The sequence below is a fragment of the Falco rusticolus genome, chromosome 5, assembly GCF_015220075.1.
Source record: "Falco rusticolus isolate bFalRus1 chromosome 5, bFalRus1.pri, whole genome shotgun sequence".
Classification (NCBI taxonomy): Eukaryota; Metazoa; Chordata; class Aves; order Falconiformes; family Falconidae; genus Falco; species Falco rusticolus.
The window spans coordinates 62,053,668-62,080,868 of NC_051191.1; the positions used below are offsets into that span (position 1 = coordinate 62,053,668).

Sequence of the window (27,201 nt, forward strand, 5' to 3'; positions counted from 1 at the left end):
GTCCTGGCGAAACCTAGGAGAGAGAAAGCAGGGGAGTGAAACGAAGGTTTGAAGCTCAGGCAGTGGGGAAGTAATGAATGAGTGGATTCCTTCTGTTGTTTAGGAAGAAAAAGGCAGAAGTATGTGCACCCATCTGTAGTACTGTAAAAGTAAAAAATAAAGAATATCAGAGCTTTGATAACATGTCTTCCCACATTCTTCTATTAGGCTGGTGAAATAAGTGATACATGTGCTACAAATTGCAGCAGGCTACGTCAAGCTATGCGTAGAATGGTGCCACTAAATTCTGAAAAGCAGAGAGAAGAATAAAACAGACCAGAATATTAACATACAGTACCTGCAGTACAAATATGTATCAGAATACTTGAAATATTGGTATCACCTGAACTAAGCAAATTTACCTCAAAGTAAATTTGATTCTGCCATTCTGCTACATTAGAAGAAATCCCTTCCAAAGATCACTCAGCTTAGTTAACCATACACTGTTTAAAACTGCACAGAGCAGAGTATTAGCCACTCATAGAGGATGCAAATAACTAAATGTGTCCTTTCTGCCTGACAAGCACCATATAGTTCAAGGTGGATTGGAAAACTGCAAATTGACCTGGGCCATTATGATCTCAATTGCTATTTTCAATAATAAAGTACAGCTAGCACCTCAGCATGCAACTCTCACTTGAGTGGAAGGAGAGAGGAACAACATGCAATGATATGAAACATCTTTTATGCAAATCATGCACCGTTTGTATTTGGTCTCTGGAGCTGCAGCCTTGTTTAATTCTCTACTTTTGAATGTCATCTTCCAAACCCAAAGGGTTACAAGTACAAATTATATCTATAAAACAGCATCACAAGTTTATTTTCAATAGCTAAGTATTGAAATGCAAGCATACATTATAAATAGAAAAACAGCTGGCTTGGAGCACATTGCAAGCCACTAACACAGTTGAGGGATTTGAATGACATCATAACCCGTGAGAGCATGTTGCTGGCCAGCTGGTGTTATTTATAATATACTCATAATTGAGGAAAAATAAAAAGACAAAAGTTAGGTATTGCAGAACTAACAAAGTTGAATTCTGTCTTTCCTAGTGTCATTTAAATAGTTACCAAGAGTAATTACTAATTACTAATAAAAAGGGGGGAAATAATTTTATAATTACAACAGCACATTTAAGATAAATGTCATGGAAGCCACCCCCCTCCTTCCCCCCCCCCCCCCCCCCCATCCTCCTGAACTGGTCTACTTGTATTACTATAGTAATAGTACTGAAAATTCTAGGAAATTATATGACTTCTCCTGTGGGGTTGCTAGAAGATCACAAAGCTATTTTGCCCTATTTGCAAGACTGTTCAACAATTCCTTTATTTTTAGCAAACTACAAACTGCTATTTCAGGGTTAATAGCACAGAGAGCTGGAGGTTTTAATTGTTACTCAGCATATAGGCATGCAAAGTTTAATAACGTAAAGATGCATTAAGAAAGAAGTAGATAAACGACTGCCTGTCTTTCTATACTATATAAATAAAATACCTGTGCCCCTATGCTTAAATAAAATGTGTACATATATACAAAGGTATGCATATATACAAACAATGCCCTTATGTATATAAGTTTATACATATTTGAAATGCAGACACATACACATAAATACAAATGCACACATAGCAATGTGAAAGTTTACCAGAATACCTTTTCTTATTTTTCATGGCAGCACAAGCTTTTTTGTCTGCTAACCCCTCAGTCATTAATTCACATTCTTTTAAAGGGAAAAAAATATGCTTCTGTGCTCTAGTTTTAAAATGCAAAGGTATGATGTTATTTGTCACCATGCCCAAAAAAGTCCTTACTCGGTAACTTTGCCAGAAGAGGGAGAGAGAGAGAAGGCAAATGCTCCCCCAGCTGTTTCCTGTCTACAGTGTCTGTGTAATGTAGATAAATGTGAGGATTTTCTCTAAATCCCTCTTCTGTTTGCTAAATCTCACTGTCACTGCTAAAATCAGAGCAGATAGAGCCTGCGCAATGGAATAAAGTCCTCAATATTGAAATGTGACATTGCTCTCAACATCTCACATCTCTCTGGATTTCTTTTTTCTCATCTTTACTGCTAACAAATTCATTTCCAGACTTTGCACTTTTAAGAAGCAATGGAAAAAATCAACAGTCTTTCAACACAATTAGTTAAGTGCTGCTTTTGTGATTTCTTGAAGGTAAATCTTTATTACTATTTCAAATAATTTTTTAGTTTTATTTTACTGTGTATTGTCTGCTTCTGGTTTGGAGAGTATTGTGCACTTTTCAATAACATTGTTTTAGAACTGAGAATTATTTATAAATTGCTGAACATGCAGTTTTATGTGATCTGGAAAATGGCTGTGTGTAATAGTTACAATTACATAGATAACTGTAAGGGTAAACTATTGCAGATACATGTCTTATATTTCACTTCTGTTCCGAGAACTTTGCAATATTTCAGTTATGTCATTACTAAAGGGTCAAATTACATCATTGTCTATATTGTTAATTAATGCTTCTAAAAACAAGAACTTTTAGCTATTTTCTGCAGGTGCAAGGTTTTATAGGAAAAAAGGTATTATTCACATGTTAAGTTTCTGCAGTTTTATTATACACAATTATAGATAAAATGTTCATGCTTTCACAGGGAAACTTTTAAGGGATGTTGTTACTGCAGCAATTTTCTGGCAGCATTGTAGCATTTACTTGGTTTTTGTTTTCATAAATTAAAAGTAAATGTGAAGTTCAGTTTGTTTTCTACATTAGAATCCAGCTGCGACTCTTGCTGACCTTGCATATTTGTATAGCTTAAGCAATTGTACATAAAGAAAATGGAAATTCCCTTACATGTTCATCTCCAAGTTTTCCCTTGCAGGGAGGGTTGTTTCAGGAAAGTTTGCATGTGAAGTTTCATGTTATGACCCTATAATTTCTACACATTAACATACACTGTCTTTTAGTAAATTTGGCTTCAGTAGGTGCATTGACCTCTGTTTCTGTCAGTTGGCCCTAGTTCAACTTTCCATTATCAGCAAATTTTTATCCCTCAAGAAGTTTTTTTCTTTAATATTTTGCAAGGATAATTACACAGTTGACAAAATTCTCCTGTTTTAATTGTTTAGGGCCCATTTATTTTTTTTAAGTATCTTACACTTAAAACACACTTACCTCATTCCTTAATGTGATTCAAAAGAGCTGGTCTGTAATTGCAATGGATGAAACCATTCTCTTAATGTATAAATGGGCATTCCTTCCAATATACTTCAAAGATGATGATTTTTTTAAAAGTATTGAGCAAGGCACTAAGAGACATAAAAGTAATGTGCTAGTTCCTCAGCTGGTACATCCTGCCAAGCTTCCTTAGAATCAATGGAACATATTGATTTAGGTTAGGATGTAGCCCAGATTCTTTAATCAAAGTTAGCAGTATTTAAACTGTGATCCATTCGAGAGTATATATGCTTTATTTATATAATAACTACTAGTGATTACTATTACATACTAATTACATACTTCTACTATGGCTTGGTAATCAGGTCCAATCTCTACATAGCAAATTGTGATTTTGAATATAAACCTTGATTTTTTTTTTTCTATAGCATATACTATTCATAAAAATGCGATGGCCTTCAGGATATTTATAATTATTGTAGCTGTTCTTATATGTTATCAAAATGACCAAACACGTGGAGAATTCTTATGCGCAACTTGTGCCAGTTGATAGTTTGTTAGACAAAGAGGAATTATACAAAAGAATTAAGAAGTAAAAGTGATGCAGAATGTTCATATATGACATTTCTCTGTGGTGCCACTCTCCTGGACTATTAAAAAAGGAGTGCAGCAAAAGCTGGTTATTTTACTGAAAAAAAAGAGGAAATTCCAGCTGTGAAAATATGGTCAGTCATTCTATGCAACTAAAAGAAGTGCTTAACCAGGCTCATCCTGAACCTGTATTCAATTTCCAAATGTAATTAGATGCTTCAATAAACCCCACCCACATGCCAATGCATTTTTTTCTTAAACTCTCAACTTTCTAGTCAATTTGGGGACATTGCAAGCACCCTGCCTGTTTGTAAAGAATGTGAGGCAATATTGGATTACAACTTTGTATTTTCTTAAGACTATTCCCCTCAGACATAAATGGGAACTTTGATTTTATCACAAACATATTGAACTAACTAATGTTATGCTTATTTAGAATGATGAAGTAAAGTTAGTTTGAAACTATGTTTTGGAATTAGTTTTCATGAAACAGCACTTAATTTAAACAAATAATTGATTGTGCCCTAGAAACATGTGAGTCTGTTTTCTTTTCCCCAAAGTTTTTACTTGTTTGAAAGTTCTTGACTGTTGTTAAATTTGAAGATAGAGTTAGAAATTCTCTGTGCTTTATACTGTGCAGCCTTTTTGGCTTCCACTAAAGGAAAAACAGTAGATCATCTGTTTTGTTGTAGTTCAGTGCCGATACTTATCTGAAAATGCAACCCAGCTGAAAAGTCTTGAAAAATACAAAACTGTTAAATGTCTAAGATTTATGTTTATTTCTGGCCCAAATGTTATAGAAGAACAAAATGTTAAATACATAATATTCTTGTATTTGTAATGTCTTTCAGTCTTCTGAGGCGGTGTGCTAAACAGCTTTCTGCTTTACCTCCTCAGAACTGGGAACCATCTTAAACTGCAAGTGCATCACATTTATCTTAGAAATTTAAATATATGGCAAGGGGAAAAAGAAATTGATGTTGTTTAGATATGGAATTATTACAGGAAATAATGCTTTATGTTACCATCATTCATTTGTAATCTGATCTTCCTCCATCTGCCATTGAAGTCATGTCTGTGCATTAAAGCTTGTTGGTTTTTGCATGGCAAAGTTGGCTAAAGACTCTTGTGAATGGGAAAATAATTATTCTTTCTTTTTATGATATATCATGGGATTTACATTTGTTCATTATTTTCACAGTGGAAATACTAGGAAAAAAAGGAGGATAAATTCCGACGTATTTATAGACTTGTGTCTTATTCAGCTTTGACTTCAGTTGAAATAGAGGACTCATCCAGCAAGGTCCTAAGATCCCTTGCCAACAAAATATGAATTCTTAAAAATTACTGACTAGAGAAGGCTCAATATCCCTCCCACTGGATCAGATCCCATGTGAGCAGACAACAGATAATGTCATGGGTTTTTTCAAAAGTTCAATGAAAAAATAAGATTAAATGGTCCCTGAAACCCTGAAAGAAACTTTAGGGAAGATTAATCATTTTACTCCAATTACTTTGTGCTAGTCTGCTAATACAAAGCAGTTTTAAGCCAAGGTTAACTGTATGGGTGAGAAAGATTTGTAACTTCTTACCTGACTGCAATACTAATGTTAACCTTGACAGAGAATGAAATTAAATGCAGATTTACACCTTTCAAAAGTAACATTTTGGCAAGTGATCTAAATCAGTTCAGGATATGTATTAAGCACATTTTTCACTGTCCTGCTACTAAATGTAAATAGCTTTTCCTAGTATTTTAAAAAAAATAATGCTATCTTCTTTGACATGTTGGGTAAGATCTTTTGTCGATGTAAATTGGTATAAAAGGAAGCAGATAAATGGAATGGTGTAAATTTACACCGATTGAGGATTAGCCTTCTTTCAATCATAAATCCAGGAAAAAGGTAGTTTGTAACCACATGTAAATGAGAAAAGAATGGTCACCTCTGTGTATACCTCATAGCCAAACCTGACTAAGAGGATATAATGGAGGTCAGTGAAAGTATAGCTGCTTCCAACAAGTAAAAATACAAACACTCCCACTAGTGCTCCTCTTAATTTCTTGAATGCTTCCGAATGTTAACCTGCTAGAAACAGAGGACTGTGAGTCATTGAACTTGGTCCCCTACTTATGAAAGGTCCTGCATCGACTCTTCTGTAACTTTGGCAAGCTCTACCTTGAATCTTTTGTCTTGTCCTGGTATCTCCCCTTTTAAGGTGCTAGAGATTCATGGAGTACTAATTATGAACTCTTTTCCTACTGGGCAAAATTTCCTTCCATCCAGGTTACAGCCATTTATTCTTCTGCCAGTGCTGTTCTTTAGTTTAAGTAGCTCTTCTCCGTCATATGTCACCTCCATCTCCCACAGTACGTTGGCAGACAACTGTCATATTCCCACTTAGACTGTCTGGTCTTAGACAAAATAATTCAAGTTTGTCTAGTCTTCCTTGCTGTTATTATTCCAGGCTTCCTTTTGTCTGTTTTTAGCACTCTTCCATATTCTCCTTTTGCAGGAGCAACCATAAATCATAGTTACTACAAGGTTCTCTAACTATGTGTGAATGTAAACCAGAAATATACACCAGAGGAAGTAATCAGTTTACAAAATACACAGACTACAATATGTAGACAGTTGCAAAATTATGGTGAGGCATTTCCTGATACTGTGTTTATTGTCTAACAAATTACAGTACAAATGCTTTCTCAACTCACAAGGGCGCAGGAGTAATTTTCTTTAGGACTCTGTTAAGAAATTCTGACGCTACTTTTGCTTCCTTGGCAGGTGAAGATGCACACTGTGTCCTACATCCATTTCTTCTACCTTGGCCTATGTTTGCTTACCTTAACCAGTTCTGCTGCTGCTGGCCCAGAAACACTCTGTGGTGCTGAGCTGGTTGATGCTCTTCAGTTCGTGTGTGGAGATAGAGGCTTTTACTTCAGTAAGTCAACCCTTTCTTTCTTTGAACTGCTAAACCTTTCCATGTAATCCATTGGAGTTTGTAACTGCTCTATACAAGCTTAGAAATGGTGAAATCAGGCTGCTGAGTACGACTAGTGTCATCTGTCTTGGAGATGCCCATCTTCAAAGACCATGAAGTCTCAGTAAAGAATAAAGCTGTGCCTGCATTCAGCCTCTCTGAGTTTCTGACAAATTTTCCTTTTCAGGCATGTTATCATTTTTAACCATATTCCAGCTGCTGCTATTCCACCTGCTACACGACTGCTTTCTGCTGACCTGCCACTGAAATTAAATGAATGAAAGCACATACTAGACCCAAGATATTCAAGAGGCAGAACTTCATGTACCTGTTATGTCAGACTACTCATAAAAAAGTTTAAGTACACACTGTATCATATCAAAAACACACTAAGCTTCAACATCTGGTTTGAAAAAAGCACAGCTGGAAGGCAGCAAGCAGAGTTACCACATCCAAGTATCCACATATTTCATCAGTTAAATACAGGTGAAGGAAAATGCATGCATGGTGAGATAATAAAGATTAACACCAGTATAGAAAACAGATAAAAATTTCTGCAGTAGTTTGGATATATTGGTACTCAATTAACTTTTTTGAGCAAGACCTACACTTTGGAAATGAACATCACAGTATTTTTTCTTTGCTGTGTATTAGACCGTGCAAAGTTACTCAAATAACACAAAATTAATGAAACTTTTAGCTAGGGATATATTAATTCTGAATTAATTCATTAATACCTTTATTCAAAACATGCCAGAATTTGTGCATTTAGAGCCTCTGAAGGTAGCATTTACTTTTAATAATAATATGTGCTTGTCTGAAGTTACCTCTCCTTCAGGGCCTCAGTTACCTTTCCAAACAAGAATATAACTAGGAAAAGAAAATATGGAGTAGTTAGGCAATAAAGACAATAAATTAACTTCATGGTTTTTTTTCTATTTATTTTTTTATTCTTTGTGAGGTTTAGCTATTTATTTATTTAATTTTTTATTTCTTTAATCTTTGTTTTATCCTAATAATTCTTGCCTTCTAAGCTATCATTTTTGTTTTTCTGATCTTACCCTCTCTATTTCTATTCATTTCTATTCACAGACTTATTGCTTTCAATATTTTTCTCCTTGCTTGTAATAAAAATAGAAATCCAGATTCTTACAGAGTCATAGAATAAATCAAGTTGGAGGGGACTCATCAGGATCACCAAGTCCAAACTCCCAATCCAAGAGCATTCAGTCAATCCAAGATGAAGATACCACAACTAAACTGGAACAAAAGTACAGCTGTCCCAAACTCATAAGTGACTTACCTGTAGCATTACTGATTGCTTCTTCAGAAAAGACATATTTTCAGGGGAGGGTAATTGGTCCTAAGGGTCATTTTCCCTTGACATTATCAGAGATTTCTGGGGAAGATGGATAGAAAAAAAATGACCAACATTCAGCAAAAGCTTTGACATCACCATACAGTGCGCAGTGCTCCCTTATGCCCTTTTATCACAGGGAAAGCAGGAGGAACACCTGAAAGCTGACACACAAGCTGCAGACATTTTCACTATCTTCTTAGAACTTTCTATTTAAGTTTATCTTTGACACTGGGAGCCTTAGTTTCATATCCACTTAGTAATTCACTAAAGAAACCTTTCTGTATTTAACACTCTAGCTATCATTAATGAGCATCTATTCTAGGGTGCTGTTTAACTTGGTATTCTGGTGCTAAACACAATATTAGAGCTTCTGGAATCTCTCATGAAGGAAATTACATTTTTCAACTAGGTCTTTATGTTTTCATTTGAAAACCAAAATGTGTTACATTCGTCAGCTGTTGAGTTACACTTAAGGGGCTATTTGAGTGTCCTACAAATACTTTCTCTTCATGGCTGGAAGGAATGTAAAGGGAGATTTTCATCTCACCCTCCTGTTTTTGCACTAGAAAACAAAAAGACAATATACTGCATCCTAGGAATAGCATAGGATATTTTTTATTTTTTTTTACTGTGCATGTCTCAGGCATTTTCCCAGTCATTCCAGCAAAATGTTTGCTGTTTTTTCAGAGAACTATCACACTTGCTTACTGCAAGAGTGACTGTTACTGCCAAGTAATCAAATGTACTATTCTGTGTACTCTGTGTTCCTCAAGGTAAGAGGACATGCAAAATGTTAATCACCAGCAATAACTCTCTTTGTTTTCAATCTCAGTTATTCTAAGGTTGTACAATCTGTTCCACACCTCTGCATTCCCTAAGCTAGATCATCCTTACTTTAAAATATCAGGATGGGTTGTGAAGTTTAAAAGGAGATCTTTACCCTTGCAATCTTGAGTTTTATTTGCTGTCGGTAAAGACTTTCTCTCTAGTTTTCTCTGTTGTTTTCTTACATTCTGTTTTCACTTGAACTAATGTAACTGTTAACACCAAAAAGGTCTACTTCGTTTTGTATGGAAGACTGTGGAAGGTTTTGCTAATGAGCAACCACCCTGTTTTTGGAAAGTCTTGTACTGTCATAATCAATAGACTGCAATTGCAATATTCAACAGGAATTTTATTAATTTGATATATGGCCATTGGACGCTGAGTAATGTGCGTTTTCTACCCGACTACTGATTCACAAGGCATCAATTTAATCTCTTTTAGCTTTCTCTCTCTTATTTGTTACTGTTTAATCTAAAATATGAAACTATAGAAAAGTAAGTCCAGTAACACTGGTAAAACAACTTGACATCCTTATATCAAATATACTACAGAGTGCAGCACGTTACTGGAAGTTAAAGATGTTGCTCCATTTCTGGTGATTTTTTAAGAACGCCACATCATTTGCAGAAGTAAAAAAATCCAGTGAACTTTTTCTTTTATTGGGAAAAGGATGTCAATTAAGATTGTATTTTAAGCCTTATAGTCTCATACTCTGGTTCCCTTATATAAAGTATAATCAATGGTAATGTTTGCCTTGAACTTGCACAGGAAATAGCTGTGAGGGAAGGTTTTTTCTTCCGTCATTCTATATTTCACTAGGGACTCCAAATATAAAGAATACCTTTTGGCTGAGGTGGAATTCCTGGTTCAGATTCAAGGTCAAATCTTCTGACAATTCCTTGGGAGCTGTGGGTGGAAATGAAGATATAAATAATTGAGTTACTTTCTTTTGAAACTCTGTACTGCACAGCCGCAAGGCTGTCTATGGTTAGGACTGGGAGAAAAGAAATTTCCTTTATATAGTCTACTCTGCCCAACTTCCTAGCTATAAAAGGAAATCTTTACAGCTTCTGAAGAGATGCCCCAGCTGCTTACCACACACAAAGAAAAATACTGAATTCAAGAGGAAGTCAAATATGGTTTCTACCACTCCCTTTCTTCACAAGCTAGACAGTGAAGGACCATTCTTAGAGAATTTTAGGGGAGAACACTGCACAAATCCCAAAATAGAGCACCTGCTTTTTCCTTTGGTCACATTTAACCCCAGCCAGCACCGACTACTTCTTAGACAGCATTTCCTCTCCCACGATTCACTAGTAAAAGGCAGTTTCTTGCCACCTCTTATCCAGCAAAATCTCTCTAGCAGAGCTCCTGCCACTCAAGTTCCTGTGTGCTAATTTGTATCAGGAGAAGCCAACAGAGAGCCTGGCCACTGTTACACAGGTGGCTACACTTAGGCAACCATTAATGCTTCTGTAGTCTCACCAACTCTGTCATGAAGCAAAGTGGGATGGCTGCTATGTTCGTTTGAATTTTAATGCCTAGAAAGGTCTACCATGCCAGTACTATTACAAAACAGTGCTGAGGGCAGAGATTATTGGCAAAACTGAAAGGACAAATTACAGGAAACACAGAAGCAATAGCCCAGGAAGGGGGAAATTTTGCTTGAAATAGTCTAGTCTTGTCACAGGAATTTACTTTGTAGATTAATCAAAAAAGATTTATTTTTTTTTCTTAATACAAGTTGAATTTGATTTACAATCATTCTTTCTTGCTCATGTTGTTTCCTGAGGACTATTACTACTACCATGAGAAAAGAAAGCAACAGTTTGCTTTAAGGAGCAAATGCTATATTCTTTTTTATCTAGTTTCTTCTCCTCTGAAAATATACCTTTCCAGCCTAATTCTCCCTGTATCAACTGCTTTGTGGAGAATCATTACAGATTTTTACTACACCTTTTTTTCCACTAAGACAATCAGAATTGTGTGTTGTCCTTGAGAACATCCCCCACTGTGCACAACATAAGACTATTGGCTTATAATCATCAGAAAATCAGGTAAGACAGTGAACCTAATTTTGGGTAATCAGAGCTGTCATCATATCTCATTGCTTTGTAGAATGAAGGTATATATGGAGGAATTGCTGCCTTACAAAGGAGGAAACAGGTGGCACAGCAATAGGCAATTATGTTTTGCTTCTTCCATTTCCCTTTAGTTAACAGCTTCTTGTTTACTTCAGGAAGTCTGCTTTTAAGATGTTATTAAAGTTTCTAGGCCTGTCAAACCTATCAACATAATTACAAGAGATGGCATGGCACTCAGTTCTTTAACTACTCCATACCTGTAGGAGCTGTGAGTCATTAGCTCCTCTCTGTGTCCCTGATTGAGTCCCTGATTAAAAGGAATGTTAATGTTGCAAGCCCAGCAAGATCCAAGAGTGTTTTTAAGTTTCTTGGTCTGGCCGCGTGCCCCATTCGTATCCAAATCCTGTATCCATGGAAGATTTGAGTGTATTCCTCAATCTTTATCCTCAGGTTCCTTACTTCTTACAGGAAAGCTAGCCTGGAAAGGAGCTATGGTGTGCTTTAGCCAGGTTTGGAGTGTCAGTGCTCAGGGAACCAGGTCTATAGGCACAGCTGATATGCCTCTACAAGAAAAAAAAGAGTAGCTCTGGCTTTTGGAATGGTATCAGTTATCTGACTATACAGTGATACATGTTTGATGTGTGCTCTCTTGCCCCTGGTAGTAATCACTGAGGAAGTTTTCTGAAAATAAGCCAGTCTTTGAAAGAAATTTGTCCTTTCCTACCACATTAAGAAAGGCTAGGGCATGTTCATAAAGGCTAACCTTAATTTAGTGAGTTTAATCTTCTTAATTGCCTCTTTAATAAGAGAGAGGTTCTGCCTTCTTTCTCCATGGATCACACAGCAAGTGAGTAAATTTAGACTCTGCAAACAGGTTTCCTGTGCAGCTAGTTCTCATGTCACCAAGAATTTCATATTTTTTCAACCTTTTCATTAAGTGGGACTGTAGTAATGAAGATAATTTTAGTGAGGTGACTGGAAGCAAACCATTGATCAACATTTCAACAAGAAATATCTCTGCAAAAAGTGTCTACTACCAAAACCAAATAAGTATGGTTTCTCCAGAAGTTCAATTTATATGTGTCCTTATTAGTTAGCTGTTAGATGTTAGAAATGTTAATGCTTTTTATGATGTTTGCCTTTATCTATGCACTAGACCAAGTTTCAGATTTGGTCTCAAATAGCAGAAAGCTGTTATTTGACATTTGATTCTCTAACTGCTATATGTGTATTTAATATGTTGTTTAGTCTCATGTTGGATAAAGTCACTTAAAGAAGCACTTGGCAAGATCAGCATTAATTCTTGGCATAGCTGCCCCTCTTACTTTTCCACTGAATCTTAAATACCAAGAAAAACCCTTCAGTGACTTCAGTTCTGGCATACGTTTTATGCAATTAGCCAAAACCTTTATATATGGACCTTTTCATTTGTTCTGGTATTAATAATGCATTTGCAATATTTGATAAACATCAGCAAGAGTCACAAAGCAAGTGATTCAGTTTAGCAGAACCACACAGTTTCTTAAATAAAACCTTTTGCACTAACTGCTTGAGCACCTACAGCAATCTATATAGAATGCTCATTCAAATAATGAAGTTCATACAGCCATTTCTCTAGAGCTTATTCTGTACTTTAGCTTTTATGTACATTTCAAACCCTATCACATCACTGAAAATGAAATAGAGACTGAAAACTGTTTTAATCTCAGAGATTTGTTAAAAAAGATGGATCTGAACTTGTTTATTAAACCATACCCAAATGTCAGTATTTGCCCATGATACAAGCTTAATTGTTGAAAAATGTGACAACAAATGAAAGGGGTAACTAAACAGTTAAGTCATTTCTCAGTCTAGAAATCAAGACAAAAGTAATACCACAAATGTATACTTATTGAAGAATTTATGCTAAATTTATCTCTGGTAATAACCACGGGAACTTCCGTGTCAATAAGAAGAAAAAGCCATTAATTCATACTTTCTTTGTGGTGCATTTAATGCAAAATCACTATGCAAGATATAGCCCAGGTACTGGGTCTAATTGTTAAGTAATGACAGGTGTATTTCATGTTTGCATCAGTGAATGAGGTTCTGAGAACAAGAATGTTAACACATCCATAGCCTTTAAAGGGGCATACTGTATACTGACCTGGGGGTGACTCCAACCTATAGAAGATTTTGTATTGTCACTTTAAGTAAAAGTTTAAATAATTTAATCCAGTTAAATACTAAATGCCTATTTCAACCAAAAGGCTGTACCTTAGGCACTGGTTAACATATAACTTGGAGAGTAATAGAATAAATGGCTTTTCTTACTGTATCAAAGCAAGAAAAGTCAAATGCTATCTTCTTTTCAGACTTCTTTAAATATTAGGCAAATTACACAGGTAAGCTTATCCTGTCAGTTTTATCTGAACAACTTTTAGGTTAAATTTCTGATTGCTTCAATGCTAATTCCTGGTAAACTGGTTAGGAGTGCCTTAGAAAACAGCTTTGAATTCCTTAGTAAACCTAAATGCCTAAAAATCAGACACAAGACTGAGATACTTGCTGTATTTTCTGATTGAATCCCATGGATAATGGAATTGAATCTGTTTTCAATGGTCTTGCTCTTACAAGACGGAATGGAAGCTGTTTGCTTACCTCGTGTTAAATCCTTTGCTAGTGAAAATTGGAATAGCTTCCTTTTATCAAAGAAACAATTTAGGTCTCACCTCTCTCTTCTTCATGCCCCCGCCCTCCCCCCCCCCCCCCCCCCGAGTTTACACAGCATATGTATATATATCTTACTTTTGAAAATTCAGCTGTGGTCCCAGTTTTCCCAACTACGCAATATAACTTCTACAGTAAGAGAATGCCTCCAGACGGCAGGCCCTTCTGCTTCCTTTTGTGCCCATAAAGGTGTGGAAGTAGGGAAAGAGTGTCCTGACAAAGTACTTCCACTAGGAAATTATGGCTCATGCCCAAACCTGAAATTATATGATTTTTTTTTTTTATATATACAGAACTACTGGTTTATAGTGTTTGTGTCTTTGTGTTTTGGGCAGAAATTTGCACAAGGCTGAGTATGCAGAAAAAAGAAGGGGTTGGCTCAGACCATTCTGGCTCAATCCAGCTTAGTGAGCAAAACAGTTTTCTTTCTGAAAATAAATATTCTAGCAATACTTATTAAATATTTCTATCTCCAAACAAGTAAACACTTAAGTAACACCCCCAGCTCCTATAAACAGCAACTTCTAAGGAAAGTAAATACTACTGAAAATTGTTTTTACCTCAAAAGAATGTTAATTAACAGCCATATCCTACTAAGGCAATAGATAAAAGCTTAAATCATGCACACAAACTCTGTATTTCACAAGTCTATATTCTAAAGAACATTTTTAAATGTATGGCTTATGCAAAGTTATAAAAACTCTTAGTGTTGAGGGGAAAATGGTAGAAAAGATGTCATTATGGTTGTTGACCTGAAAGGGTGAGTACATACCTGATTAGCTTAGATGGCTGTGTGGTACCATGTATAATAAACCCACTTAGCAACCGGGGGACTTTTTCAGAATAGCATTAACTATACTGAAGGTTTCTTTTAACTCATGAAACCCATGCAAATGACTACATAAGAGCTTCTACTATGGTAATGAAATTTTTACTTCTTTTTGTAAGTCTTCATTGATTACTTTAGGTTACATGAAAGCTAGTAAGGGCATCTATTTTAGGTTAACATAGCAGGTTTAAACTGAATACATTTCATACCTTGAAACTTCTGTAGACAAGTAAGATGTAATAATTTGTTTCTACATCCCCTGAATTCCTGAATTACTAGTCAACAGGTCTTCCATGAAAAAACTTAGTTTTTCCTACGTATTTCAAGTTTTATGTTTCTTTCCATTAAAGTTTCCAGCCTTTCACAGACATATTTAGTTTGGCAGGAAGAATCCGGTGACTCATAGACTGAAGAGATTTGAGAGCAAGCTACTGAAAATGTATCTAATTTCTTCTTGTGTAATTTGGGAGCAAGCTACTGATAGTATTTCTAATTTTCCTAGTTTAATCAGATGTATTATTGGCAAATGCATGTCCTGAATAAAAGCCATGTTTATTCCTGCAATATATAGCTAAGGTTAAATGAAAAACACCATATGTATTTGCTTCTGGAACACCTCTGTTTTTCCTAATTGTTTCTGGCATTTTGCTCGAAATCAATGGGCACTGAATGAAAACAGAGGTACTACTGAAATAATTTGCATTATGACACCACTTATATTTTGAAATTCAGTAATATCAAAGTATTCCTTACTGATGCTTTTTGGTGGGGTTTTATTTTTCTTCTTTATTTTCAAGGGAGGATAGAGGTGTAGGAAGGATAGGTGATGTTATTATACCTCCGTGATTCATATAAAGAAGGATAGATGTATTAGAAAAGCTCTCATTTGTATTTTATGTTGTTGACTGTATTGTTCCTTCCGCCTTTTTTTCAGACAAAGTGCTTATAAATTCAGTTCTTTCTAGACAGACAATCTATGACAAACATAATTTTAATTTATCCATACACAGACTGAACCTTCTGAATGATAAAGACTAAATAGAGCTTGATTCAATATACAGAAGGAGATTCTGCTTCGGATTCGTTATTAGGCACCTGAGGCATCTGAGTTACAGTTTACTCAAGCTCATTCTAGAGTCAGTGAGAGGAGTAAGAAACTTTCAGAGCTCTCACTTAGTTCTGAATATCCCATAGGACACTATTTTCCTTCTCCACTCTAAATTAAGCAAAGAAGCTATGGCAATTTTATCCTGAAGTTAGTTAAGTCATTTGAGTAAGGACTTCCCATTAAGAGCCTAAATTTTGGTGGGATTAATCTATTTAAAACTACACAGTGAACTGAAATGTGGAGATAAGGATGCACTCATATGGGCCACATCTCAAATCAAAGCAAATCCAAGCTTATTTTAGTTGCCATGGTATAATACACTTAAGCAAAAACCCAGAATGTGCCTTATGCAGGTAAAACCAGTTACAGTTGCTCCTTCGACCTTGAGTAGCTCCTGGGCCCTAGTCTATGTGTGAAGACTGTTGGAGAAGTCACTCCACTCTGAGACTGCAAAAGTAGAAGGGAAGAGCTTATCTACCTTCTCTTTCTTGATATAATTGATAGAATATACTCTTACGTGTCATAATAAGTAACATTCCTTCATGTTTTATTCCTGCTTAATGAGACAAGGTGCACTTATCCATGCATAAATAATGAAGCAATTTTTTACACTGCTCTTCACATGGATTCATTTCTATTCTTATGAATATACATGCCCATCAGATTTTTAAGAAATTAAGACAATAATAATATTTAAAATTTAGAGTGACATTTAAATATCAGGCATCATTAAAGAAGCATTTTCTCCGTTAGAATGCTGTGCCATGAAGTATCATCATGGAGAAAGGACACAGAATGATGCTCAAGTACAATTTTGAGATACTAATTGATACAACAGGCATACAGTTTTGAGACACTCAGGCAATTTGAAAATTTAAAAAATAGCTACTTCTGACCTAATGAGCTCACTTGTAAAAGCACTAATATGACTGAGGTAAGACAGAACCCCACCTGAGGTTGTTAGCCATTCAACGAGTTGAATCAACAGCACAAGGTTCCCCTCCCTTCCTCACTTCAGTTCCTCCCATCACCAAAGGCAATACAGAAACAGTACAGAACCACTTCAAAGATAACTGCATTCCATGATCTCTAAAGTGATCCCTTTGCAGGGAACCATAATGGCACTAGTTTAAATTTCCAAACAAGTTAGAGGCAGTGTAGAAACTGTACCCTAGGTTGTTTGGATCTTGACAAATCTTTTTCAGTAACTGTATTGTTTTGAAGCAGAGCACAGCACTAAACCCCAGAAAGGACTATTTATATTCTCTGTGAATAAATATATATACCATTTAGCTTATTTCAGGATACTCTTAATATTGTGCATTGTACTATTCCCAGTTGGTCTGGCTTGAGGGAAAGGGGGTAAAAATGAGGGTAGTGTTTCCACAACATTTTTTCACTTCACAGTTGTGTATTGGCTTCTGCATTTAAAAATCGTAAAGGGTGAGCTTATGTATATATAATATACATGAACCATTTTCATATGCTCTGTACAGTTCTGCCACTATTTTAGGAATTAGATTTAGTAGATGTAATATAGTTATACCAAGATACAGTCATTTGAAAAAGTGGAATGGTCAATGTAATATGGTCATTAAAAAAATGATAGGAAGATATTGTTGTAGAATTTGACCCTTATCTTTCTTTTTGCAAACAATAGAATGAAATTCTACAACTGCAGCTCTAACAGTGTTAAGTCAACTACTATAATTTTTGTTACATAGTCATCTTATTTTAGTTTTTGAAAGCAGTAAGACAATGCAATAAAAGGCAACCATTTCCTGCTATAACTAAGATAAATACTAATAAAATGAGCAGAATTCATAAGTGGTAAATTCTTATTGTCTGCTGCTCTTTTCAAATAGAAATTTATGTTCTGAAATTAAACAGGTGAAGCTCAGATATGTGAAAAAAGAGCAAAAAATTTTTAACAAATCAGGCTTGAACTCCTTATCAAGAATCAAATACCCTGCATCAGATTTTGTATGCAAAACAATTATCTTTGAATTATGAAACAGGCGCAAGTGTCCTTGCTGGGGTTTCTTTAGGATATAATATTAAAAAAAAAGTGTATGCCTACACTTCCATATGGCAGAGAAAAGAGAGACATTGTCAAGGAAAAGCTGATCTGTAGTATAATAAATAAGGGACACAGATGATATCAAAGGGGAAAACAGTGATGTTAATTCCAGGCTGGCCCTGTCCAGGAGTTTTTTCACTTCATAATGCACAATCAGGAATCCACGGATACTTCCTTAAGGTTATCTGTTAACTTCAGTTGGCTTTGCTCAGCGCACTGAGGATAGTGTGAGTTAATTTGAGGAATTCTCTATGTTCACTAAAGAAAACATTGATCATTGGTTTTCCGAGGCCTTTTGGCCATAAGTATCATTGCACCACAAATATTTTCCCTTGACTTGATTCCCACTGGTTTCTAACTAGACATCTGTTTTTCCTAAGAACTACCAGCTGAACTTTTGATATTTTTCCTTCTGTATTATAAATATAGCAAATAGAGACTCTTTTGAGCAATCAATACATACTACTCGTGCCTGATTTGAAAAGGGTACATGCACATCAAAAGCCTCATTTTTAACATTAATTCTAACCAGCCCAAAAGGTCTGTAGTGTAATTCTAAAGTTAATCTACCATTCATGGTACAAACTATTACAATTTATCAATTCTTCATATATAAGTGTTTGCTGCAGTGCCAAAATAGGTCTTGATTTTGTGGCAGGTAGATGGCTGCATCTGTAAGACTGAACACTAAATTTTTAGAAGTGTTAATCTATTTTCAAAAATTAGTATAAGTCTCATGAAAAGTCAATGAGAACTTGGAGGTTCCTAAAGGCATATGAAGCAGATTTTCAATGGTGTTTAGGCACTAAAGAGGCAGATGGACACTCAAAAGGTTTTCAAAAGCAGTCATGTATCTGATTTCCACTGAAATCCATGATAGGTGGTGCTAGGCAGGTGTGGTTGTGTGGGTTTTTTTACATTCTTCTAGGCATATGCTTGTGTTTTTAGTCACCTCAGTATCTTTGGAAATATGAGTCAGGGTTGTTAGCTACTTGTCTAAATTTTGCTTATGGACCTTATTGACTACTTGTGAAAAAGCTATCACTATTAAAAGCTCTTTAAAATAAGAATTGGCATAATGACTTGGCTTCCTCTCTGACGTTAAACATACTAATACGCTTAGTATGAAATCTTCTTATTTCTAGCATAAATATGTGAGGCATCAGATGAAAGCTAATAATTTCCCAAGTGAGCTAAAAATAATGAAGGCTGAATTTGAATAAATATTCTAAGAGGCGTTCTGGAACAGACAGTGGTTAATAAGTACTGTAAAAGCTACTTTTCTACTAACCTCATTTGCAAGATGCCAAAGCCTAAACATGGACCACAAACAATATGGGATAAAGATTGAACATGAGAAACATTATGATTGTTGCAGGATGTTGGAAACAATGCATAATTTATTGTTTTCTTTGTTTTCTGACCAGAAAAATATAATTAAAAATCCCTTACATTTCTTTAGGATGTCTTATTTAGGAGTTTCATGTCCTTGTGACTTAGACCTAGTCTCCACTGCAATAAGACCATCTGACAGCACCTAAACTTACTTGCAATAATTCTAAATGCATTGTAATATAAGGAGTAAGAGAATCTGCAGGCTTTGTTATAAAGCATTAGTTTGTATATGACAAATAATGGAGGAATGTATGAATAATAAACTTTTTAAACATGTGCTGCAACTCAAACAGAAAAGTTTAATGAAAGAACTAGTGACTTAAGCTGTGGTATTAAGAATCCCTTAAAATGAGGGACTGTTAGTCTTAATTTTGGTCATAGGCCAATCAGTTTTACATGGTGATACAGTCCATCGCTAAATGACTACAGTCTAACAAAAAATTGTACCCATAGTTATGCAGGATGCACACTTCTTGAGAGAAGGAAAAATAATAATAATTTAGATATTTATCCTATCTTCAAGATGTATTGGGTGGTCTCATGCCCTATTGACTTCCAAGATCCAAACACTGCAAACAATAAGAATTAATATTATCCTCCTAAACTCCTCTAGAGTGCTCATAGAAGTATTTGATTGCAGCACTCAGACAAATACATTATACCCTACAATTTCCCAGGAAATCATCTGCTTCTCTGAGCATTTGTAGGGGGTTTTGCCCTAGTAATTGCATATCCAAGTGGAGATGGTAAGGATTTTTTGTGCAAAGTGATTTTAACATTTCTTCTAGTGCTTTATATGTTCAAAACAGAATACAAATGTCAATGAATTTAACCTAGAGATACCGTGAAGTAACACCTTTTCTTTATACAGGGGAAACAGGCAAAAAGCAAAAGCAGATTTTAAAACCTGCAGCTGCAAGTGTGCCACTTCCTCAAAAGTAGCTTCAGCATATACCCGATCCTACCTGAGCTAACAAAGCACATTTGTGAGAGAGCTGGAAACAAAAGCAATTTAACCTTCCTTTCTTTTTGTTCAAATCTGAGCACCTTTCCAAAGAATTGTTGGGCTCTTTCTGCTTTCATCGGAGCAACAGGAAAATTACCTCATCCTTGTGAGCTGCAGAAATGTCAGAGCAGCTGTTGTACAGGGCAGCAGCAAAGCACTGACCAAGAACAGTTTTTGTTGCAAAGTGGCTGGTGATAAATAGAGTTCAGTGCAGAATCATTTAAAATTTTAAATTATTGAAATCTCTTGGTCCAGAGATCTGATTTCAGATGAAAAGGTTAAAAAAAAAAAATAAATTAAGAGCACAAAAGCATTTATTTTCCTTTTCAGCTAATGAAGGATCTTACTAAAGGTGGTACAGAAAAGTCCTAAATCTGTTCACAAAAAGTTCATGAAGTACTGTGGTTGCATAAATACCTCTGAGTTGCATGCTAAACATGCTGGAATAAGTAACTTCCTATCTTCAGTAATGACAATATAAATTAGGCTTATCCATTCATGGGTAATCAATTGAAACTACCAGTGGATAAGAATTCATTCTAGAAATTTTATGATGTGTTAGCAGAGACCACCAGTGCATTTCTCAACACTCACTATAAAACCATAATGTTTTTCACGTACCAAACTTTTTTGGCAATGGGCAGTTATCTACTAAATAAAAAGCAACTTCATATGTCAGTCTGGTTTTCTCCCTGCTTTCCCCACTCTCCATCACCATATTGTATGCAATACTTGGAAAACTGTTGGTTCTGAAAACACTAAACAAAAAAATTATGACTTTGTTGGTCCAGTCCATCCTAACTGTCCTTAATTCAACTTTTTTGTCAGTCAAAGGAACTGATAGGCTATCATTGCCATACTGCCAGTACAGACTCCTATTTTGATAAAGTTTTCATTTTGCTGTTTCTCTGTAATCTCAGGAGACGGAGATATGTCTCAGAAAACTAAGACCTAATTTGTATCAACAGTAGATTATTTTATTGATGAAACAACTATAATCACAGAAAACTTGTGGTTGAAGTAGGCAGCTGAAATCTGTAAGTACCCTTATTTCTTGTTTTGAGCCAGTACAGAAAATCCACCTTTTCTTTGAACAGCCTCTACCTCTTCGGTTTGTATTATATCCTCGTGCCATGCTGAAAGCAGAGTCATAATGCTATTTTGAAGTACTGCCTTGAATTCTTGAATTCTTTTTAGGCACATTTAAACTATAGTAATTTAGCTGATGGCTGTTTGATTTCAGTGCAGCCAGTGAGAAAGCAAGCAATCCAATGACCCCAAGTTCACTGAGATTGCTGGAAAATAAAAACAAGGGTTTGGAAGGCCAGTGCTTCGACACATAAAGAATTATATTGAATACTTCAAAAGATATAAAATTCTTAGAACTGTTGGACAGGCTTCTGTGTGTGAACTTTCCTGTCCAAGTGGCATTGCTAAATACCATGGCACCAATCAGAGGGCTGACATCATGTTGTTGTGTAACTCATAACCATAGCAATGTCACTTTTTAAAATGTGTTATAGGTGCATTTAGCAGCATAAAATCTCAGTTGTGTCGGATGTTAAATAAAGTACAATTCAGATTTATTTTGAAATATGAGCTCTTTATATATTTTTTTTATAAGGGGAAAAGAAAATGTAAAGCTTGTTAAGCCAATGTTCACACTGGAAACTTGGATTCAGACAACAGACACAGTAAGAACAGGTTTCATCACCAATATAACTCATAGTGCTATAGTTCAGTAAGAAAGCTAATCCTGACAATTTTAATGGACGACAATAAACTTGAGCTTCTAAGTTACAAATAGGCCACAATGCACCTAAATGTATACAGTCAATAAATAGCTGTACTCCCAAATTGCTGAGTAAATGATCTATCTGTTAGTTCAAGTTAACTTAGTATAGGTTAGGTTCGACAACTATAAGCAATGACGAAGAGCATGTAACAGAAGAATGTAATCCTTCCCTCCTTTTCTTCAAACCTAAGCACTTTTCCAAAGAATAGCCTCTTTCTGCTCTTACTGGAGTGACAGAAATTGCCTCATTCTTGCAAGCTACAGAATTTCCAGGGCAGCAGCAAAGCACTGACTAGGAATAGGTCTTGTTGCCAAGTGGCTGATAATAAACAGAATTCAGTATTGCCAGGTACTACTAAAGGGAATGACACGTACCCTTTGCCTCAAATGACATGTGGTAGGGAGTATCTGGTGCTGTCTGTTACCTGTCCTTTTAGAATATCAGTATATTGGAGCTGTAAAACGGAGGTGCTGTGTTGGATTGATTTTCCCTTTATGTGATCAGAGTCATCAGCAGTGGTGTAATGTAGCCTTTGCCCTCTTGATAACACACTGAGGAGACCACTAACACTGTATTTATGATGCATAAAAATTTGAAGTAAAGGCTTACTATACCCTGTAGGCTGCATACTATTAAATGAGTTTTGAGGCTATGCTTTCAAAAGATAAGGGACGATATGCCCCATACAACACCATTGTCCAGGGTAGACTGAATTACAGTTGCTTTGGCAAAGATAAAAGGACCTGAATTTCTCTAGTAACACATAAAACAACCACCATCTGTTTTTTTTAACCCTTGGTAATTGTAATTGCTACTTAAAGTGCACAAGAATTCTGGACACAGATTACTTCCAGTATCAAACCCACAGTCACTTGATTTCTTGATATGCTGTGTAAGATGATCTTGTTGCTAACTAGTTTCTCATATATACAGAATACTTATTTATAAATTTTGGACCTGTAAGAAGAAATGATGAGATGATGAAATGTATGAGTCCAGCACTACACAGTTGTGGCTAATGCAGTCCCTTTCTGTGTGATCCATGAATCCAGAAATACAGATCTGGATATGAGAAGTCTAATTAGTGTAAACTCTCTCTCACCTTTTATATTTTGGAGGAAAGGCCAAGTGTTTCTGTAGATAGGCAATGGATAAAGAATAAAACAGTGGGGAGGGCTATGACTATTTCTAGCTTTGGGACTAACTAACTTACATGACCTTGAACAAACCAATTTTATCTGTATTTGTCTTACTTTCACCATGTGTGAAAATGAGGCAATGGTGTTTATTCACCTTCTAAATGCTTTTGAAATCCCCTGATTCAGGTAACCATTCAGATCCATCCAAAAACTTTTTAGAAGCTCCCCATCTATAACTCAACCACTGGAAGGGTTAAAGTTTTAAGCAAAATGCCACATTGCAGCAAGGATGATAAATTATAGATAATAGTCTATCAGATTTAGGAAGACAGTTCAGTAAATACAATAAAAATTGATCTGTTTACATAAGGGATAAAAATTGGCTACTACTTTCAGACTAGAAGTTAATGTATGCTATACGACTGCAGAGAGTCCTGCAAACCATTTTTTAACAGTACTATAAGAGTTACATAAAACTTAATGGCAAGTTAAGTAGATCACCCCAGCAGGCCCTCTGCTTACTGCAAGTATATGGCACAGAGTTCATAGGTTACTTGAGACTCATTCTCCCAGCCAAACGAGTCAAACAATAACACTTCTAGGCTCTGAAACACTTTTCCTTGGATTTCAGCAGAAGCAGATGTGGGGCTGACTACACGCTGAACAAAAAGAATATTTTGAAAAGAGAATGGCAGAAAAAACATGAGCTCAGCTTGCAGTTTATGTGTAATCATCCTTGCCTTTCACCTTGACACCAGCTTTCTAATATTACCCTCTTCATCTGAAGATCAGTGCAAAGCTTCAGTAAATTGGAAGCTCATTTCTTCATGTGTGCTTCAGATCCCTCTGCTAAACAAATTGGTGCAGTGTTTCAATCTTCATTTTACTTTAGCGTGTAAGTTCTGAGTCATCATCATTTAATTTTCTCCAAGCCTCCAGCTCGTGTTTTCTGTTTTTCTTCCTGGATGTGTCATAACAACTGAATTGTACCACCCCAGTAAAATGGTGAAGCCTAGCAGACATCTGCCAGCAACAAAATACTGAGCTTTCACTCTAATTCCCCACACATTCCACTTTTCACACCGCTTTCCTTGCATCCTCTCAATAAAGTGGTAGAGCCTAGCAAGCAATTTCTTTTCATTCTCCTCAACATTCTCCTAATGCTAACGCAGAGATGAGGCAATAAATCAAAAGAGTCGCCTCACAGAAGAGCACACTTGCCTTGCATGCTCTTTTCCTAGCCCTGTTTTTATCAATATTCTCGTGAGGTTAATTTCCTGAAGTCAGTGACTTCCCTGTAGGTAGGACATCTGTCAGTTCTGGGTCAATACTGCACTAATGAACTGTGAAGGTAGTATTTTTTGGAATTGCTAAGTAATTTTGATTTGGGAAAATCAATTGAGAAAAGTTGTACTCTTTCTAATTTTACAGAATCTCTGCTCAGAAGTTTCCAGTATTTTTAAGGCAAGAAGAATAGAAAAAAAAAATCCCTTAGTTTGAGCTTTGAGATATCCATCATTAATTTAAAGGAGTCAATATTTTAGTATATTTCTTCTAAAAAACAGTCATTATACACCATAATTGCATGCAGAAGAAAAGTAAGATAAAGGTGTTACAAGCAAGGCAGAAAAATTTTGTCTGGAAAGAGATAAAAATGATGGATAAAAAGAAAACATAATTTAAGACAGAGGAGCCTTTAAAAGTTGCTAATAAAGTTCTGTATTTGGCAGCTACCTTAGCTGAACTAGGACTTTGATTCCTTTGAGGGTGAATAATGTTTGAACCAGGTTTCAAGGACAGTTCTCCTCTCGTAAACGCTCAGCACATGCAACTCTGTCCAATTTTTCTTACCAGATCTGGGTTGAGCAGTGATTGCACCATGCGCTAGCAATTGCATGTCGGTGGATAGCTATATAAATATCAATCTCACAGTCCTGGTTAGCACAAAGTGTGAAGCATCTCTATAGAAATACCCACACCAGATCAGCTAACTGCAAAGTAGACACATCTCATTTAACTTCAATATCAGTAGAGTCCAAGAAAAAAATGCGTTTAAGAGAAACCTCACCTCAGTGTTCAGATGGGGAAATGTCATTATCAGACAGCAGGCTCAGTTACGATAGCAGTAAAAAATGACAACAGCCATTCTAAAGAGCAGGCTCGTTGCCACATAACAAGTACTTGAAATTATCGTGAGGGGGGTATAGAATGAAAAACACTTGTAGCAGCCCAACTCTTCAGAGAACTGAACTAGAATATACTTATACTGATAAATACCTGTACCTACCTTTACTGAGAAATACCTTATAACCTTGGAAATTTGCAAATTTTAGTTGAATTTAAACATGCAGGAAACAAGTGCACATATCTTAACCAAAGTAATTTCCTCTTTGCCTCCTCCCCAAATTCCACTTTCACATCATGGAATCACAAGGGTTATTCAATAAAACAGCCACATACTTCAGCGAAATGTCCCACATTTTAATAGGGACAAAACCATATGGCTTATAATCTGATTGTCAGAAACAACCCAATAGTTTTAGCTGCACCTTTCTCTTTCCCATTCCTTTACAAGAAGAAAACAAAGGACCTAAAACATTTATCAAAGATGCACAATGCACAAAAACTGAAACCCCGACAGTTAAGGTCTGGTTAAGTTATAACATTGTTAAGGCAGAGATTAATATTAGAAAGTGTCAGACAATCTGAAGTTCAGGTGTTGTTACCTGCTCCAACTATTAGTGACAATAGCAATATTATGGTGCCAAACATTGTAATTTATATGTATGATTACCAAACTTCATGTTCTGCTGCTCAGTTGATAATAGTGTTATGGGATATTTAGTTTGGTTTTGCAGAAGTGTTTAATTTTCAAACACTAGTATGCACTTTGTGCAATAAGACAGGATGAATTGCTCTTTAGGGATTGGGCTGCCCCTCACTGATTCCAGCTTGAGCTATACCAGATGCCATATAGCCCATCCAGAAGAACTAACTCTTAATCTTTCTTCTTCTACATCCACTAAATACAACTGTATATAATTGTGCCAGAGCACTGAGACAATAATTAATGAATGGTCCATCAAGAACTCTGGAGAGGTTTCATCAATTTCTGCAAGGAAATGAATCAAAATGAATCTGAGCAAGATATAGGACATGGTGCAATAATGTCTGGTTTCTTCTGAATAAAAAGAAAGAAAACATGCCCTATCACTGATATTTTATCTTGATCCAGTATAGTGTTTAATGTGAAAATATACAATGTGAAATAATAAATTAAGAACATATGTTGCATTAGGAAACAAATATGGTACTCAATGATTGCTACCAGCTTCAACACTAAAATGTTAACAGTATGTTTGAATTTTTAAAGACTGGATTTCTTAGCAATTTTACAGCATATCACTTTGAAAGACCTTGTAGCTACTTGCCAGATGTGTTGTACTGGTAGAGGAACACTACAGCAGAGAGCTTATTTATCCTTAGATCACCCCACTATTTTTCTTTCAAACCAGAGAAATTATTTCTGAATTTCCTAATGATCTTGCAAGATAAACATTGAAAATTAGTAGAGCTAGAAATTACTATATTAAAAGGTGTATTATATTCTTTAATTCTAGTGCTAAGAACATAAACCTTTCCTAAGTCCTACTTATCAGTACAATGACGTCATCCTGGAGTAGGGGAAAGGATAATCTTCCTCGTTGCCGCATTATTGAAGAATGGCAAGGAGTTCTGATAAATGTCACGCATATATATTTAGTTATAACCAATACTAAACAGTCTTTTACATCAGATGGAACATGTAGTGGATTTTAAAAGCCGTATTTTGCTTATATATTTCTAGTACCTTTCCTCCCTACAATACAGCAACATGTTCCAAGCATTTTTCAATGCTTCCTCTCTCCTCTTTGCCTTCACTCTGCCAGCTGTCACTTTAGTGACATTTCCCAAGCATGAAGCTGACAAAGGGCAGGGTAGGGCTTAAGTGCTTAAGCTGTGGAGATCAGTAGCAATATTTTAAAATATCAACATAACTCAGTGTTTTGGGAACAATTTCTGACACCGTTACTTGGACAGCACTGTTTACTACGCACCCCCTTGCACTGAATA

General features: G+C 35.8%; 1 protein-coding gene across 1 annotated transcript in view; it reads left to right on the forward strand.

Moving 5' to 3' along the window:
• The first annotated feature begins 1,902 nt into the window (after window positions 1–1,902).
• IGF1 (insulin like growth factor 1) overlaps window positions 1,903–27,201 on the forward strand; it is a 56,505-nt gene continuing 31,206 nt past the window's right edge. Inside the window, exons 1-2 of the mRNA XM_037389017.1 lie at window positions 1,903–2,211; window positions 6,562–6,718. Coding sequence (XP_037244914.1) covers window positions 2,149–2,211; window positions 6,562–6,718 — 220 coding nt within the window. The 5' untranslated portion in view covers window positions 1,903–2,148. The remainder of the gene's footprint in view (window positions 2,212–6,561; window positions 6,719–27,201) is intronic.